Here is an 18,426-nt window from a genome sequence, read left to right on the forward strand (position 1 = left end):
GCTCTTTAATGTGACGTGACTGATAGACGCGGCGGCGCGCGAGTGAACGATCAGGAAGAGATGATCGCGTTCACTCGCGCGCTGCCGCTTGAGAAAGAATAAATATAAATGAATATCTTAAGGTGTTTTTAGGATGCATTACAACTTACTGAAACGTATCATATGTTGTGTAATCGCTCCATCGGTGTTTCAACCGCGGAAAGACAATAAAACCGCTTGTAAACAATGTCGTGAAGAATCACGTTTACCTCAGAAGTCATTCAGTGTCCACAGCTGTGAGTTCACTAGAGAGATTAACTCTTTCACTGAATACATGCACTATATTAGCCTATACATTCATTATATTAGCCTATATATATATATTCATTACTAATTTGCCTGTTAGTGATGTCTTCTTTATTTAATGTATGTTTAAATAAACCTGTCATGAAAATTACAGCCACTAAATGATAATATTTCAACAACAAATTGGAGAAAAAATAATAATTAGATTTAGAAGTTAATGCAAAAACCGCCTTATGTGAAGCTTATTAGTGTTGATTATTATATCTAAAAATATATAGCAACTGAATTTAGGCTAATAGTTTGGGCTCTGTTGTTAATCTTTAATAGCAAAAGGGCTCCCTATATAGTTTACAGCAATATCTGGTAAACTTTTAGTTATAACTGAATTAAGTTAAGGACAGACACAATTTGTGTCATTAAACCACTGTTGAATAAAAATTAATAAAAAGCAATTTTGTAAAACTGCTGTACAGAACCCGTACCGAACCGTGACTTCAAAACCGGGGTACGTACCGATTACCGAACCGTCAGTTGTGTACCGTTACACCCTCACTAACCAATGACAGTACAAAAAAGTGGTCACATGACCCACAGGGGTCCATTTTGTGTCCTGTTGTGGCTCCATATTTTCTCCAATGAAAAGTGCATTTTCACTAATCTGCGTCCAGTTAATCACCCACACACACTGAGTCGCCTTCACTGGTGAGTAAAGAAGTATTTCCAAGAACTTTACATTATATATCATCAAATGTTTTAGAGTAAATAACAAAAAACTGTTGCCTCAAGGCAATATTGTGCCATAATGGAATCGCAAGGCCATACAGACACACTGGGTTGGGTACAAATACAGTATATTGTTAAGGAAAAGAGCTAGAATTATCTAAATATATTTGCATTTTTGCATGATTTTGTATTGCACTTATAAGATTAGTAATTCTCATACTATAACTGCACATAATGAGCTCCACATTTTCTATAATACAAAAAAAATGTATGAAGCACAACTGCAGTTGATGAGGAAGAGGATGGAGATGGAGATGAAGATGGAGATGAAGATGGAGATGAAGATGGAGATGGAGATGAAGATGGAGATGAAGATGGAGATGAAGATGGAGATGGAGATGAAGATGGAGATGAAGATGGAGATGGAGATGGAGATGGAGATGGAGATGGAGATGGAGATGGAGATGAAGATGGAGATGAAGATGGAGATGAAGATGGAGATGAAGATGGAGATGAAGATGGAGATGAAGATGGAGATGAAGATGGAGATGAAGATGGAGATGAAGATGGAGATGAAGATGGAGATGAAGATGGAGATGAAGATGGAGATGAAGATGGAGATGAAGATGGAGATGAAGATGAAGATGGAGATGAAGATGAAGATGGAGATGAAGATGAAGATGGAGATGTGATGGTTTGGTGATGCTTGTGTTCCACGATGGTAATGTCGCCTGAGAGCAACAGCTGAATTTCACATTTTATTTTTATTAAATATGGAATTAGTAATGCATTATAAACAGGATAAATGTGTTTGTTCAAGTGTCTGGTTAAAGAAATTGATGTTTTCAATAATTTTTTTTCTACATGAAAATGTTAAATGTTTCAATTTGTCCATTGTGGTACAATGTTGCCTTCAGGCAACAAACTTTTTACAAAGAAATAAAGAAAGATTGAAAATGTTATTGATATTGTATTAGTATCCAATTTTAAGCAGGAAAAACACCACAAATAATTTCTCTCATTGATATCATATTGCGTACCATAGAGGGTTAAAAAGCGCTTTAGGTCGCCTACCTTTGCCTAATGTTACGTCTGCCCCTGCTATAGATACTCACGATTAACACGAGACTGGCAGAAACGTGTGTGTGTGTGTGTGTGTGTGTGTGTTCCTCTCAGGGTTGCGTTGTGTTGGAAGACGCGGAGACCATCGCCCTTCACGCTCCTAAAGGCTCGGCCAGCATGAAGAGCAGCGAGAAGGGCATCGGGCAGCAGGTGTACAAGTTCAGCTTCACCCAGGTGTGTGTGTGTGTGTGTGTACAAGTTCAGCTTCACCCAGGTGTGTGTGTGTGTGTGTGTGTGTGTACAAGTTCAGCTTCACCCAGGTGTGTGTGTGTGTGTGTGTGTGTGTGTGTGTGTACAAGTTCAGCTTCACCCAGGTGTGTGTGTGTGTGTGTGTACAAGTTCAGCTTCACCCAGGTGTGTGTGTGTGTGTGTGTGTGTGTACAAGTTCAGCTTCACCCAGGTGTGTTTGTGTGTGTGTGTACAAGTTCAGCTTCACCCAGGTGTGTGTGTGTGTACAAGTTCAGCTTCACCCAGGTGTGTGTGTGTGTGTGTACAAGTTCAGCTTCACCCGTGTGTGTGTGTACAAGTTCAGCTTCACCCAGGTGTGTGTGTGTACGCAAGTTCAGCTTCACCCAGGTGTGTGTGTGTGTACACAAGTTCAGCTTCACCCAGGTGTGTGTGTGTGTACACAAGTTCAGCTTCACCCAGGTGTGTGTGTGTGTACAAGTTCAGCTTCACCCAGGTGTGTGTGTGTACAAGTTCAGCTTCACCCAGGTGTGTGTGTGTGTGTGTGTACAAGTTCAGCTTCACCCAGGTGTGTGTGTGTGTACACAAGTTCAGCTTCACCCAGGTGTGTGTGTGTGTACACAAGTTCAGCTTCACCCAGGTGTGTGTGTGTGTACAAGTTCAGCTTCACCCAGGTGTGTGTGTGTGTACAAGTTCAGCTTCACCCAGGTGTGTGTGTGTGTGTGTACAAGTTCAGCTTCACCCAGGTGTGTGTGTGTGTGTACAAGTTCAGCTTCACCCAGGTGTGTGTGTACAAGTTCAGCTTCACCCAGGTGTGTGTGTGTGTGTGTGTGTGTGTGTGTGTGTGTGTGTACAAGTTCAGCTTCACCCAGGTGTGTGTGTGTGTGTGTAAAAGTTCAGCTTCACCCAGGTGTGTGTGTGTGTGTGTGTGTACAAGTTCAGCTTCACCCAGGTGTGTGTGTGTGTGTGTGTGTGTACAAGTTCAGCTTCACCCAGGTGTGTGTGTGTACAAGTTCAGCTTCACCCAGGTGTGTGTGTGTACAAGTTCAGCTTCACCCAGGTGTGTGTGTGTACAAGTTCAGCTTCACCCAGGTGTGTGTGTGTGTACAAGTTCAGCTTCACCCAGGTGTGTGTGTGTGTGTACAAGTTCAGCTTCACCCAGGTGTGTGTGTGTGTGTACAAGTTCAGCTTCACCCAGGTGTGTGTGTGTGTACAAGTTCAGCTTCACCCAGGTGTGTGTGTGTACAAGTTCAGCTTCAACCAGGTGTGTGTGTGTGTGTGTGTGTGTGTGTACAAGTTCAGCTTCACCCAGGTGTGTGTGTGTGTGTGTGTGTACAAGTTCAGCTTCACCCAGGTGTGTGTGTGTACAAGTTCAGCTTCACCCAGGTGTGTGTGTACAAGTTCAGCTTCACCCAGGTGTGTGTGTGTGTGTGTGTACAAGTTCAGCTTCACCCAGGTGCGTGTGTACAAGTTCAGCTTCACCCAGGTGTGTGTGTGTGTGTGTGTACAAGTTCAGCTTCACCCAGGTGTGTGTGTGTGTTTACAAGTTCAGCTTACCCCAGGTGTGTGTGTGTGTGTGTACAAGTTCAGCTTCACCCAGGTGTGTGTGTGTGTGTGTGTGTACAAGTTCAGCTTCACCCAGGTGTGTGTGTGTGTTTACAAGTTCAGCTTACCCCAGGTGTGTGTGTGTTTACAAGTTCAGCTTCACCCAGGTGTGTGTGTGTGTGTGTGTACAAGTTCAGCTTCACCCAGGTGTGTGTGTGTACAAGTTCAGCTTCACCCAGGTGTGTGTGTGTGTGTGTGTGTGTGTGTGTGTACAAGTTCAGCTTCACCCAGGTGTGTGTGTGTACAAGTTCAGCTTCACCCAGGTGTGTGTGTGTGTGTGTGTGTGTGTGTGTGTACAAGTTCAGCTTCACCCAGGTGTGTGTGTGTGTACAAGTTCAGCTTCACCCAGGTGTGTGTGTGTGTACAAGTTCAGCTTCACCCAGGTGTGTGTGTGTGTACAAGTTCAGCTTCACCCAGGTGTGTGTGTGTGTGTGTGTGTGTGTATGTGTACAAGTTCAGCTTCACCCAGGTGTGTGTGTGTGTACAAGTTCAGCTTCACCCAGGTGTGTGTGTACAAGTTCAGCTTCACCCAGGTGTGTGTGTCTGTGTGTGTGTACAAGTTCAGCTTCACCCAGGTGTGTGTGTACAAGTTCAGCTTCACCCAGGTGTGTGTGTCTGTGTGTGTGTACAAGTTCAGCTTCACCCAGGTGTGTGTGTGTGTGTGTACAAGTTCAGCTTCACCCAGGTGTGTGTGTGTGTGTGTGTGTGTGTGTGTGTACAAGTTCAGCTTCACCCAGGTGTGTGTGTGTGTACAAGTTCAGCTTCACCCAGGTGTGTGTGTGTGTGTGTACACACAAGTTCAGCTTCACCCAGGTGTGTGTGTACAAGTTCAGCTTCACCCAGGTGTGTGTGTACAAGTTCAGCTTCACCCAGGTGTGTGTGTGTGTGTGTGTACAAGTTCAGCTTCACCCAGGTGTGTGTGTGTGTGTACAAGTTCAGCTTCACCCAGGTGTGTGTGTACAAGTTCAGCTTCACCCAGGTGTGTGTGTACAAGTTCAGCTTCACCCAGGTGTGTGTGTGTACAAGTTCAACTTCACCCAGGTGTGTGTGTACAAGTTCAGCTTCACCCGTGTGTGTACAAGTTCAGCTTCACCCGTGTGTGTACAAGTTCAGCTTCACCCAGGTGTGTGTCTGTGTGTGTGTACAAGTTCAGCTTCACCCAGGTGTGTGTGTGTACAAGTTCAGCTTCACCCAGGTGTGTGTGTGTACAAGTTCAGCTTCACCCAGGTGTGTGTGTGTACAAGTTCAGCTTCACCCAGGTGTGTGTGTGTACAAGTTCAGCTTCACCCAGGTGTGTGTGTGTACAAGTTCAGCTTCACCCAGGTGTGTGTGTGTGTGTGTGTACAAGTTCAGCTTCACCCAGGTGTGTGTGTGTGTGTGTGTGTGTACAAGTTCAGCTTCACCCAGGTGTGTGTGTGTGTACAAGTTCAGCTTCACCCAGGTGTGTGTGTGTGTGTGTGTGTGTGTACAAGTTCAGCTTCACCCAGGTGTGTGTGTGTGTGTGTGTGTACAAGTTCAGCTTCACCCGTGTGTGTGTGTCTGTGTGTGTGTGTACAAGTTCAGCTTCACCCAGGTGTGTGTGTGTACAAGTTCAGCTTCACCCAGGTGTGTGTGTGTACAAGTTCAGCTTCACCCAGGTGTGTGTGTGTACAAGTTCAGCTTCACCCAGGTGTGTGTGTGTACAAGTTCAGCTTCACCCAGGTGTGTGTGTGTGTGTGTGTGTGTGTACAAGTTCAGCTTCACCCAGGTGTGTGTGTGTGTGTGTGTACAAGTTCAGCTTCACCCAGGTGTGTGTGTGTGTGTGTGTACAAGTTCAGCTTCACCCAGGTGTGTGTGTGTGTGTACAAGTTCAGCTTCACCCAGGTGTGTGTGTGTGTGTGTGTGTACAAGTTCAGCTTCACCCAGGTGTGTGTGTGTGTGTGTGTACAAGTTCAGCTTCACCCAGGTGTGTGTGTACAAGTTCAGCTTCACCCAGGTGTGTGTGTGTGTGTGTACAAGTTCAGCTTCACCCAGGTGTGTGTGTGTGTGTGTACAAGTTCAGCTTCACCCAGGTGTGTGTGTGTGTGTGTGTGTACAAGTTCAGCTTCACCCGTGTGTGTGTGTCTGTGTGTGTGTGTGTGTGTGTACAAGTTCAGCTTCACCCAGGTGTGTGTGTACAAGTTCAGCTTCACCCAGGTGTGTGTGTACAAGTTCAGCTTCACCCAGGTGTGTGTGTGTGTACATGTTCAGCTTCACCCGTGTGTGTGTGTGTGTGTGTGTGTGTGTGTACAAGTTCAGCTTCACCCAGGTGTGTGTGTGTACAAGTTCAGCTTCACCCAGGTGTGTGTGTGTGTGTGTGTGTACAAGTTCAGCTTCACCCAGGTGTGTGTGTGTGTACAAGTTCAGCTTCACCCAGGTGTGTGTGTGTGTGTGTACAAGTTCAGCTTCACCCAGGTGTGTGTGTGTGTGTGTGTGTGTGTGTACAAGTTCAGCTTCACCCAGGTGTGTGTGTGTGTGTACAAGTTCAGCTTCACCCAGGTGTGTGTGTGTACGCAAGTTCAGCTTCACCCAGGTGTGTGTGTGTGTACACAAGTTCAGCTTCACCCAGGTGTGTGTGTGTGTACACAAGTTCAGCTTCACCCAGGTGTGTGTGTGTGTACAAGTTCAGCTTCACCCAGGTGTGTGTGTGTACAAGTTCAGCTTCACCCAGGTGTGTGTGTGTGTGTGTGTACAAGTTCAGCTTCACCCAGGTGTGTGTGTGTGTACACAAGTTCAGCTTCACCCAGGTGTGTGTGTGTGTACACAAGTTCAGCTTCACCCAGGTGTGTGTGTGTGTACAAGTTCAGCTTCACCCAGGTGTGTGTGTGTGTGTGTACAAGTTCAGCTTCACCCAGGTGTGTGTGTGTGTGTACAAGTTCAGCTTCACCCAGGTGTGTGTGTACAAGTTCAGCTTCACCCAGGTGTGTGTGTGTGTGTGTGTGTGTGTGTGTGTGTGTGTGTGTGTGTGTGTGTGTGTGTGTGTACAAGTTCAGCTTCACCCAGGTGTGTGTGTGTGTGTGTAAAAGTTCAGCTTCACCCAGGTGTGTGTGTGTGTGTGTGTGTGTACAAGTTCAGCTTCACCCAGGTGTGTGTGTGTGTGTGTGTGTGTACAAGTTCAGCTTCACCCAGGTGTGTGTGTGTACAAGTTCAGCTTCACCCAGGTGTGTGTGTGTACAAGTTCAGCTTCACCCAGGTGTGTGTGTGTACAAGTTCAGCTTCACCCAGGTGTGTGTGTGTGTACAAGTTCAGCTTCACCCAGGTGTGTGTGTGTGTGTACAAGTTCAGCTTCACCCAGGTGTGTGTGTGTGTGTACAAGTTCAGCTTCACCCAGGTGTGTGTGTGTGTGTACAAGTTCAGCTTCACCCAGGTGTGTGTGTGTACAAGTTCAGCTTCAACCAGGTGTGTGTGTGTGTGTGTGTGTGTACAAGTTCAGCTTCACCCAGGTGTGTGTGTGTGTGTGTGTGTACAAGTTCAGCTTCACCCAGGTGTGTGTGTGTACAAGTTCAGCTTCACCCAGGTGTGTGTGTACAAGTTCAGCTTCACCCAGGTGTGTGTGTGTGTGTGTGTACAAGTTCAGCTTCACCCAGGTGCGTGTGTACAAGTTCAGCTTCACCCAGGTGTGTGTGTGTGTGTGTGTACAAGTTCAGCTTCACCCAGGTGTGTGTGTGTGTTTACAAGTTCAGCTTACCCCAGGTGTGTGTGTGTGTACAAGTTCAGCTTCACCCAGGTGTGTGTGTGTGTGTGTACAAGTTCAGCTTCACCCAGGTGTGTGTGTGTGTGTGTGTGTACAAGTTCAGCTTCACCCAGGTGTGTGTGTGTGTTTACAAGTTCAGCTTACCCCAGGTGTGTGTGTGTTTACAAGTTCAGCTTCACCCAGGTGTGTGTGTGTGTGTGTACAAGTTCAGCTTCACCCAGGTGTGTGTGTGTACAAGTTCAGCTTCACCCAGGTGTGTGTGTGTGTGTGTGTGTGTGTGTGTGTACAAGTTCAGCTTCACCCAGGTGTGTGTGTGTACAAGTTCAGCTTCACCCAGGTGTGTGTGTGTGTGTGTGTGTGTGTGTGTGTACAAGTTCAGCTTCACCCAGGTGTGTGTGTGTGTACAAGTTCAGCTTCACCCAGGTGTGTGTGTGTGTACAAGTTCAGCTTCACCCAGGTGTGTGTGTGTGTACAAGTTCAGCTTCACCCAGGTGTGTGTGTGTGTGTGTGTGTGTGTGTATGTGTACAAGTTCAGCTTCACCCAGGTGTGTGTGTGTGTACAAGTTCAGCTTCACCCAGGTGTGTGTGTACAAGTTCAGCTTCACCCAGGTGTGTGTGTCTGTGTGTGTGTACAAGTTCAGCTTCACCCAGGTGTGTGTGTACAAGTTCAGCTTCACCCAGGTGTGTGTGTCTGTGTGTGTGTACAAGTTCAGCTTCACCCAGGTGTGTGTGTGTGTGTGTACAAGTTCAGCTTCACCCAGGTGTGTGTGTGTGTGTGTGTGTGTGTGTGTGTGTACAAGTTCAGCTTCACCCAGGTGTGTGTGTGTGTACAAGTTCAGCTTCACCCAGGTGTGTGTGTGTGTGTGTACACACAAGTTCAGCTTCACCCAGGTGTGTGTGTACAAGTTCAGCTTCACCCAGGTGTGTGTGTACAAGTTCAGCTTCACCCAGGTGTGTGTGTGTGTGTGTGTGTACAAGTTCAGCTTCACCCAGGTGTGTGTGTGTGTGTACAAGTTCAGCTTCACCCAGGTGTGTGTGTACAAGTTCAGCTTCACCCAGGTGTGTGTGTACAAGTTCAGCTTCACCCAGGTGTGTGTGTGTACAAGTTCAACTTCACCCAGGTGTGTGTGTACAAGTTCAGCTTCACCCGTGTGTGTACAAGTTCAGCTTCACCCGTGTGTGTACAAGTTCAGCTTCACCCAGGTGTGTGTCTGTGTGTGTGTACAAGTTCAGCTTCACCCAGGTGTGTGTGTGTACAAGTTCAGCTTCACCCAGGTGTGTGTGTGTACAAGTTCAGCTTCACCCAGGTGTGTGTGTGTACAAGTTCAGCTTCACCCAGGTGTGTGTGTGTACAAGTTCAGCTTCACCCAGGTGTGTGTGTGTGTGTGTGTACAAGTTCAGCTTCACCCAGGTGTGTGTGTGTGTGTGTGTGTGTACAAGTTCAGCTTCACCCAGGTGTGTGTGTGTGTACAAGTTCAGCTTCACCCAGGTGTGTGTGTGTGTGTGTGTGTACAAGTTCAGCTTCACCCAGGTGTGTGTGTGTGTGTGTGTGTACAAGTTCAGCTTCACCCGTGTGTGTGTGTCTGTGTGTGTGTGTACAAGTTCAGCTTCACCCAGGTGTGTGTGTGTACAAGTTCAGCTTCACCCAGGTGTGTGTGTGTACAAGTTCAGCTTCACCCAGGTGTGTGTGTGTACAAGTTCAGCTTCACCCAGGTGTGTGTGTGTACAAGTTCAGCTTCACCCAGGTGTGTGTGTGTACAAGTTCAGCTTCACCCAGGTGTGTGTGTGTGTGTGTGTACAAGTTCAGCTTCACCCAGGTGTGTGTGTGTGTGTGTGTACAAGTTCAGCTTCACCCAGGTGTGTGTGTGTGTGTACAAGTTCAGCTTCACCCAGGTGTGTGTGTGTGTGTGTGTGTACAAGTTCAGCTTCACCCAGGTGTGTGTGTGTGTGTGTGTACAAGTTCAGCTTCACCCAGGTGTGTGTGTACAAGTTCAGCTTCACCCAGGTGTGTGTGTGTGTGTGTACAAGTTCAGCTTCACCCAGGTGTGTGTGTGTGTGTGTACAAGTTCAGCTTCACCCAGGTGTGTGTGTGTGTGTGTGTGTACAAGTTCAGCTTCACCCGTGTGTGTGTGTCTGTGTGTGTGTGTGTGTGTGTGTACAAGTTCAGCTTCACCCAGGTGTGTGTGTACAAGTTCAGCTTCACCCAGGTGTGTGTGTACAAGTTCAGCTTCACCCAGGTGTGTGTGTGTGTACATGTTCAGCTTCACCCGTGTGTGTGTGTGTGTGTGTGTGTGTGTGTACAAGTTCAGCTTCACCCAGGTGTGTGTGTGTACAAGTTCAGCTTCACCCAGGTGTGTGTGTGTGTGTGTGTGTACAAGTTCAGCTTCACCCAGGTGTGTGTGTGTGTACAAGTTCAGCTTCACCCAGGTGTGTGTGTGTGTGTGTACAAGTTCAGCTTCACCCAGGTGTGTGTGTGTGTGTGTGTGTGTGTGTACAAGTTCAGCTTCACCCAGGTGTGTGTGTGTGTGTACAAGTTCAGCTTCACCCAGGTGTGTGTGGTGTACAAGTTCAGCTTCACCCAGGTGTGTGTGTGTGTACAAGTTCAGCTTCACCCAGGAGTGTGTGTGTACAAGTTCAGCTTCACCCAGGAGTGTGTGTGTTTACAAGTTCAGCTTCACCCAGGAGTGTGTGTGTGTGTGTACAAGTTCAGCTTCACCCAGGAGTGTGTGTGTGTGTACAAGTTCAGCTTCACCCAGGAGTGTGTGTGTACAAGTTCAGCTTCACCCAGGAGTGTGTGTGTGTACAAGTTCAGCTTCACCCAGGAGTGTGTGTGTGTGTACAAGTTCAGCTTCACCCAGGAGTGTGTGTGTGTGTGTACAAGTTCAGCTTCACCCAGGAGTGTGTGTGTGTGTACAAGTTCAGCTTCACCCAGGAGTGTGTGTGTGTGTACAAGTTCAGCTTCACCCAGGTGTGTGTGTGTGTGTGTGTGTACAAGTTCAGCTTCACCCAGGTGTGTGTGTGTGTGTACAAGTTCAGCTTCACCCAGGTGTGTGTGTGTGTGTGTGTGTGTGTACAAGTTCAGCTTCACCCAGGTGTGTGTGTGTGTGTGTACAAGTTCAGCTTCACCCAGGTCTGTTTGTGTACAAGTTCAGCTTCACCCAGGTGTGTGTGTGTACAAGTTCAGCTTCACCCCGGTGTGTGTACAAGTTCAGCTCCACCCAGGTGTGTGTGTGTACAAGTTCAGCTTCACCCAGGTGTGTGTGGTGTACAAGTTCAGCTTCACCCAGGAGTGTGTGTGTTTACAAGTTCAGCTTCACCCAGGTGTGTGTGTCTGTGTGTGTGTACAAGTTCAGCTTCACCCAGGTGTGTGTGTGTGTACAAGTTCAGCTTCACCCAGGAGTGTGTGTGTTTACAAGTTCAGCTTCACCCAGGTGTCTGTGTGTACAAGTTCAGCTTCACCCAGGTGTCTGTGTGTACAAGTTCAGCTTCACCCGTGTGTGTGTGTGTGTGTGTACAAGTTCAGCTTCACCCAGGTGTGTGTGTGTACAAGTTCAGCTTCACCCAGGTGTGTGTGTGTGTACAAGTTCAGCTTCACCCAGGTGTGTGTGTGTGTACAAGTTCAGCTTCACCCAGGTGTGTGTGGTGTACAAGTTCAGCTTCACCCAGGTGTGTGTGTGTGTTTACAAGTTCAGCTTCACCCAGGTGTGTGTGTGTGTGTGTGTGTGTACAAGTTCAGCTTCACCCAGGTGTGTGTGTGTGTGTGTGTGTACAAGTTCAGCTTCACCCAGGTGTGTGTGTTTGTGTGTGTACAAGTTCAGCTTCACCCAGGTGTGTGTGTGTGTGTGTGTGTGTGTACAAGTTCAGCTTCACCCAGGTGTGTGTGTGTGTGTGTGTACAAGTTCAGCTTCACCCAGGTGTGTGTGTGTGTACAAGTTTAGCTTCACCCAGGTGTGTGTGTGTGTACAAGTTCAGCTTCACCCAGGTGTGTGTGTGTGTACAAGTTCAGCTTCACCCAGGTGTGTGTGTGTGTACAAGTTCAGCTTCACCCAGGTGTGTGTGTGTGTACAAGTTCAGCTTCACCCAGGTGTGTGTGTGTGTGTATGTGTACAAGTTCAGCTTCACCCAGGTGTGTGTGTGTGTACAAGTTCAGCTTCACCCAGGTGTGTGTGTGTACAAGTTCAGCTTCACCCAGGTGTGTGTGTCTGTGTGTGTGTACAAGTTCAGCGTCACCCAGGTGTGTGTGTACAAGTTCAGCTTCACCCAGGTGTGTGTGTGTGTGTGTACAAGTTCAGCTTCACCCAGGTGTGTGTGTGTGTGTGTGTACAAGTTCAGCTTCACCCAGGTGTGTGTGTGTGTGTACAAGTTCAGCTTCACCCAGGTGTGTGTGTGTGTACAAGTTCAGCTTCACCCAGGTGTGTGTGTGTGTGTACAAGTTCAGCTTCACCCAGGTGTGTGTGTGTGTGTACAAGTTCAGCTTCACCCAGGTGTGTGTGTGTGTGTACAAGTTCAGCTTCACCCAGGTGTGTGTGTGTGTGTACAAGTTCAGCTTCACCCAGGTGTGTGTGTGTGTGTACAAGTTCAGCTTCACCCAGGTGTGTGTGTGTGTGTACAAGTTCAGCTTCACCCAGGTGTGTGTGTGTGTGTACAAGTTCAGCTTCACCCAGGTGTGTGTGTGTGTGTGTGTACAAGTTCAGCTTCACCCAGGTGTGTGTGTGTGTACAAGTTCAGCTTCACCCAGGTGTGTGTGTGTGTACAAGTTCAGCTTCACCCAGGTGTGTGTGTGTGTACAAGTTCAGCTTCACCCAGGTGTGTGTGTGTGTGTACAAGTTCAGCTTCACCCAGGTGTGTGTGTGTGTGTACAAGTTCAGCTTCACCCAGGTGTGTGTGTGTGTGTACAAGTTCAGCTTCACCCAGGTGTGTGTGTGTGTGTACAAGTTCAGCTTCACCCAGGTGTGTGTGTGTGTGTACAAGTTCAGCTTCACCCAGGTGTGTGTGTGTGTGTACAATTTCAGCTTCACCCAGGTGTGTGTGTGTGTGTACAAGTTCAGCTTCACCCAGGTGTGTGTGTGTGTACAAGTTCAGCTTCACCCGTGTGTGTGTGTGTGTGTGTGTGTGTACAAGTTCAGCTTCACCCAGGTGTGTGTGTGTGTGTGTGTGTACAAGTTCAGCTTCACCCAGGTGTGTGTGTGTGTGTGTACAAGTTCAGCTTCACCCAGGTGTGTGTGTGTGTGTACAAGTTCAGCTTCACCCAGGTGTGTGTGTGTGTGTGTGTACAAGTTCAGCTTCACCCAGGTGTGTGTGTGTGTGTGTGTACAAGTTCAGCTTCACCCAGGTGTGTGTGTGTGTACAAGTTCAGCTTCACCCAGGTGTGTGTGTGTGTGTACAAGTTCAGCTTCACCCAGGTGTGTGTGTGTGTGTACAAGTTCAGCTTCACCCAGGTGTGTGTGTACAAGTTCAGCTTCACCCAGGTGTGTGTGTACAAGTTCAGCTTCACCCAGGTGTGTGTGTGTGTGTGTGTACAAGTTCAGCTTCACCCAGGTGTGTGTGTGTGTACAAGTTCAGCTTCACCCAGGTGTGTGTGTGTACAAGTTCAGCTTCACCCAGGTGTGTGTGTGTACAAGTTCAACTTCACCCAGGTGTGTGTGTACAAGTTCAACTTCACCCAGGTGTGTGTGTACAAGTTCAGCTTCACCCAGGTGTGTGTGTGTGTGTACAAGTTCAGCTTCACCCAGGTGTGTGTGTGTACAAGTTCAGCTTCACCCAGGTGTGTGTGTGTACAAGTTCAGCTTCACCCAGGTGTGTGTGTGTACAAGTTCAACTTCACCCAGGTGTGTGTGTACAAGTTCAGCTTCACCCAGGTGTGTGTCTGTACAAGTTCAGCTTCACCCAGGTGTGTGTCTGTACAAGTTCAGCTTCACCCAGGTGTGTGTCTGTACAAGTTCAGCTTCACCCAGGTGTGTGTGTGTGTGTACAAGTTCAGCTTCACCCAGGTGTGTGTGTGTGTGTACAAGTTCAGCTTCACCCAGGTGTGTGTGTGTACAAGTTCAGCTTCACCCAGGTGTGTGTGTGTACAAGTTCAGCTTCACCCAGGTGTGTGTGTGTACAAGTTCAGCTTCACCCGTGTGTGTACAAGTTCAGCTTCACCCAGGTGTGTGTCTGTGTGTCTGTACAAGTTCAGCTTCACCCAGGTGTGTGTGTGTGTGTACAAGTTCAGCTTCACCCAGGTGTGTGTGTGTGTGTACAAGTTCAGCTTCACCCAGGTGTGTGTGTGTGTGTACAAGTTCAGCTTCACCCAGGTGTGTGTGTACAAGTTCAGCTTCACCCAGGTGTGTGTGTGTGTGTGTGTACAAGTTCAGCTTCACCCAGGTGTGTGTGTGTGTGTACAAGTTCAGCTTCACCCAGGTGTGTGTGTGTGTGTGTACAAGTTCAGCTTCACCCAGGTGTGTGTGTGTGTACAAGTTCAGCTTCACCCAGGTGTGTGTGTGTGTGTTTGTGTACAAGTTCAGCTTCACCCGTGTGTGTGTGTCTGTGTGTGTGTGTACAAGTTCAGCTTCACCCAGGTGTGTGTGTGTACAAGTTCAGCTTCACCCAGGTGTGTGTGTGTACAAGTTCAGCTTCACCCAGGTGTGTGTGTGTACAAGTTCAGCTTCACCCAGGTGTGTGTGTGTACAAGTTCAGCTTCACCCAGGTGTGTGTGTGTGTGTGTGTGTACAAGTTCAGCTTCACCCAGGTGTGTGTGTGTGTGTGTGTGTGTACAAGTTCAGCTTCACCCAGGTGTGTGTGTGTGTGTGTGTGTGTACAAGTTCAGCTTCACCCAGGTGTGTGTGTGTACAAGTTCAGCTTCACCCAGGTGTGTGTACAAGTTCAGCTTCACCCAGGTGTGTGTGTACAAGTTCAGCTTCACCCAGGTGTGTGTGTGTGTGTGTGTGTACAAGTTCAGCTTCACCCCGGTGTGTTTGTGTACAAGTTCAGCTTCACCCCGGTGTGTTTGTGTACAAGTTCAGCTTCACCCCGGTGTGTTTGTGTACAAGTTCAGCTTCACCCGTGTGTGTGTGTCTGTGTGTGTGTGTGTGTGTGTACAAGTTAAGCTTCACCCAGGTGTGTGTGTGTACAAGTTCAGCTTCACCCAGGTGTGTGTGTACAAGTTCAGCTTCACCCAGGTGTGTGTGTGTGTGTGTGTGTGTACAAGTTCAGCTTCACCCGTGTGTGTCTGTGTGTGTGTACAAGTTCAGCTTCACCCAGGTGTGTTTGTGTACAAGTTCAGCTTCACCCAGGTGTGTGTGTGTGTGTACAAGTTCAGCTTCACCCAGGTGTGTGTGTGTGTGTGTACAAGTTCAGCTTCACCCAGGTGTGTGTGTGTGTGTACAAGTTCAGCTTCACCCAGGTGTGTGTGTGTGTGTACAAGTTCAGCTTCACCCAGGTGTGTGTGTGGTGTACAAGTTCAGCTTCACCCAGGTGTGTGTGTGGTGTACAAGTTCAGCTTCACCCAGGTGTGTGTGGTGTACAAGTTCAGCTTCACCCAGGAGTGTGTGTGTGTACAAGTTCAGCTTCACCCAGGAGTGTGTGTGTGTGTACAAGTTCAGCTTCACCCAGGAGTGTGTGTGTGTACAAGTTAAGCTTCACCCAGGAGTGTGTGTGTGTACAAGTTAAGCTTCACCCAGGAGTGTGTGTGTGTACAAGTTCAGCTTCACCCAGGAGTGTGTGTGTGTACAAGTTCAGCTTCACCCAGGAGTGTGTGTGTGTACAAGTTCAGCTTCACCCAGGAGTGTGTGTGTGTGTACAAGTTCAGCTTCACCCAGGTGTGTGTGTGTGTGTACAAGTTCAGCTTCACCCAGGTGTGTGTGTGTGTACAAGTTCAGCTTCACCCAGGTGTGTGTGTACAAGTTCAGCTTCACCCGTGTGTGTGTGTGTGTGTGTGTGTACAAGTTCAGCTTCACCCAGGTGTGTGTGTGTGTGTGTACAAGTTCAGCTTCACCCAGGTCTGTTTGTGTACAAGTTCAGCTTCACCCAGGTGTGTGTGTGTACAAGTTCAGCTTCACCCCGGTGTGTGTACAAGTTCAGCTCCACCCAGGTGTGTGTGTGTACAAGTTCAGCTTCACCCAGGTGTGTGTGGTGTACAAGTTCAGCTTCACCCAGGAGTGTGTGTGTTTACAAGTTCAGCTTCACCCAGGTGTGTGTGTGTACAAGTTCAGCTTCACCCAGGTGTGTGTGTGTGTGTACAAGTTCAGCTTCACCCAGGAGTGTGTGTGTGTGTACAAGTTCAGCTTCACCCAGGTGTGTGTGTACAAGTTCAGCTTCACCCAGGTCTGTTTGTGTACAAGTTCAGCTTCACCCAGGTGTGTGTGTGTACAAGTTCAGCTTCACCCCGGTGTGTGTACAAGTTCAGCTCCACCCAGGTGTGTGTGTGTACAAGTTCAGCTTCACCCAGGTGTGTGTGGTGTACAAGTTCAGCTTCACCCAGGAGTGTGTGTGTTTACAAGTTCAGCTTCACCCAGGTGTGTGTGTGTACAAGTTCAGCTTCACCCGTGTGTGTCTGTGTGTGTGTACAAGTTCAGCTTCACCCAGGTGTGTTTGTGTACAAGTTCAGCTTCACCCAGGTGTGTTTGTGTACAAGTTCAGCTTCACCCAGGTGTGTTTGTGTACAAGTTCAGCTTCACCCAGGTGTGTTTGTGTACAAGTTCAGCTTCACCCCGGTGTGTTTGTGTACAAGTTCAGCTTCACCCCGGTGTGTTTGTGTACAAGTTCAGCTTCACCCCGGTGTGTTTGTGTACAAGTTCAGCTTCACCCAGGTGTGTTTGTGTACAAGTTCAGCTTCACCCAGGTGTGTTTGTGTACAAGTTCAGCTTCATCCAGGTGTGTGTGTGTGTGTGTACAAGTTCAGCTTCACCCCGGTGTGTTTGTGTACAAGTTCAGCTTCACCCAGGTGTGTGTGTGTGTGTGTACAAGTTCAGCTTCACCCCGGTGTGTGTGTACAAGTTCAGCTTCACCCAGGTGTCTGTGTGTACAAGTTCAGCTTCACCCGTGTGTGTGTGTGTGTGTGTACAAGTTCAGCTTCACCCAGGTGTGTGTGTGTACAAGTTCAGCTTCACCCAGGTGTGTGTGTGTGTACAAGTTCAGCTTCACCCAGGTGTGTGTGGTGTACAAGTTCAGCTTCACCCAGGTGTGTGTGGTGTACAAGTTCAGCTTCACCCAGGAGTGTGTGTGTGTGTACAAGTTCAGCTTCACCCAGGAGTGTGTGTGTGTGTACAAGTTCAGCTTCACCCAGGAGTGTGTGTGTGTGTGTGTGTACAAGTTCAGCTTCACCCAGGAGTGTGTGTGTGTATGTACAAGTTCAGCTTCACCCAGGAGTGTGTGTGTGTATGTACAAGTTCAGCTTCACCCAGGAGTGTGTGTACAAGTTCATCTTCACCCAGGAGTGTGTGTGTGTGTGTACAAGTTCAGCTTCACCCAGGAGTGTGTGTGTGTGTACAAGTTCAGCTTCACCCAGGAGTGTGTGTGTGTACAAGTTCAGCTTCACCCAGGTGTGTGTGTGTGTACAAGTTCAGCTTCACCCAGGTGTGTGTGTGTGTGTACAAGTTCAGCTTCACCCAGGTGTGTGTGTGTGTACAAGTTCAGCTTCACCCAGGTCTGTTTGTGTACAAGTTCAGCTTCACCCAGGTGTGTGTACAAGTTCAGCTTCACCCCGGTGTGTGTACAAGTTCAGCTCCACCCAGGTGTGTGTGTGTACAAGTTCAGCTTCACCCAGGTGTGTGTGTGTACAAGTTCAGCTTCACCCGTGTGTGTGTGTGTGTCTGTGTGTGTGTACAAGTTCAGCTTCACCCATGTGTGTGTGTACAAGTTCAGCTTCACCCAGGTGTGTTTGTGTACAAGTTCAGCTTCACCCAGGTGTGTTTGTGTACAAGTTCAGCTTCACCCAGGTGTTTGTGTACAAGTTCAGCTTCACCCAGGTGTGTTTGTGTACAAGTTCAGCTTCACCCAGGTGTGTTTGTGTACAAGTTCAGCTTCACCCAGGTGTGTTTGTGTACAAGTTCAGCTTCACCCAGGTGTGTTTGTGTACAAGTTCAGCTTCACCCAGGTGTGTTTGTGTACAAGTTCAGCTTCACCCAGGTGTGTTTGTGTACAAGTTCAGCTTCACCCAGGTGTGTTTGTGTACAAGTTCAGCTTCACCCAGGTGTGTTTGTGTACAAGTTCAGCTTCACCCAGGTGTGTTTGTGTACAAGTTCAGCTTCACCCAGGTGTGTTTGTGTACAAGTTCAGCTTCACCCAGGTGTGTTTGTGTACAAGTTCAGCTTCACCCAGGTGTGTTTGTGTACAAGTTCAGCTTCACCCAGGTGTGTTTGTGTGTACAAGTTCAGCTTCACCCAGGTGTGTGTGTGTGTACAAGTTCAGCTTCACCCAGGTGTGTGTACAAGTTCAGCTTCACCCAGGTGTGTGTGTGTGTACAAGTTCAGCTTCACCCAGGTGTGTGTGTGTGTACAAGTTCAGCTTCACCCAGGTGTGTGTGTGTGTACAAGTTCAGCTTCACCCAGGTGTGTGTGTGTGTACAAGTTCAGCTTCACCCAGGTGTGTGTGTACAAGTTCAGCTTCACCCAGGTGTGTGTGTGTGTACAAGTTCAGCTTCACCCAGGTGTGTGTGTGTGTGTGTGTGTGTGTGTGTGTGTGTGTGTGTGTGTGTATGTGTACAAGTTCAGCTTCACCCAGGTGTGTGTGTGTGTACAAGTTCAGCTTCACCCAGGTGTGTGTGTCTGTGTGTGTGTGTACAAGTTCAGCGTCACCCAGGTGTGTGTGTGTGT

General features: G+C 48.2%; 1 protein-coding gene across 1 annotated transcript in view; it reads left to right on the forward strand.

The window, feature by feature from the left end:
* The window catches only part of LOC307139541 (kinesin-like protein KIF20A), a gene marked incomplete at both ends in the record, with an annotated part of 70,922 nt that overhangs the window by 1,065 nt on the left and 51,431 nt on the right, over positions 1–18,426 (forward strand). The window contains one exon of the mRNA XM_079838537.1: positions 2,185–2,304. Within this exon, the coding sequence (XP_079694663.1) occupies positions 2,185–2,304 (120 nt within the window). The remainder of the gene's footprint in view (positions 1–2,184; positions 2,305–18,426) is intronic.

The sequence above is a fragment of the Gobio gobio genome (genome assembly GCF_949357685.1).
Source record: "Gobio gobio genome assembly, chromosome: 2".
Taxonomy (NCBI): Eukaryota; Metazoa; Chordata; class Actinopteri; order Cypriniformes; family Gobionidae; genus Gobio; species Gobio gobio.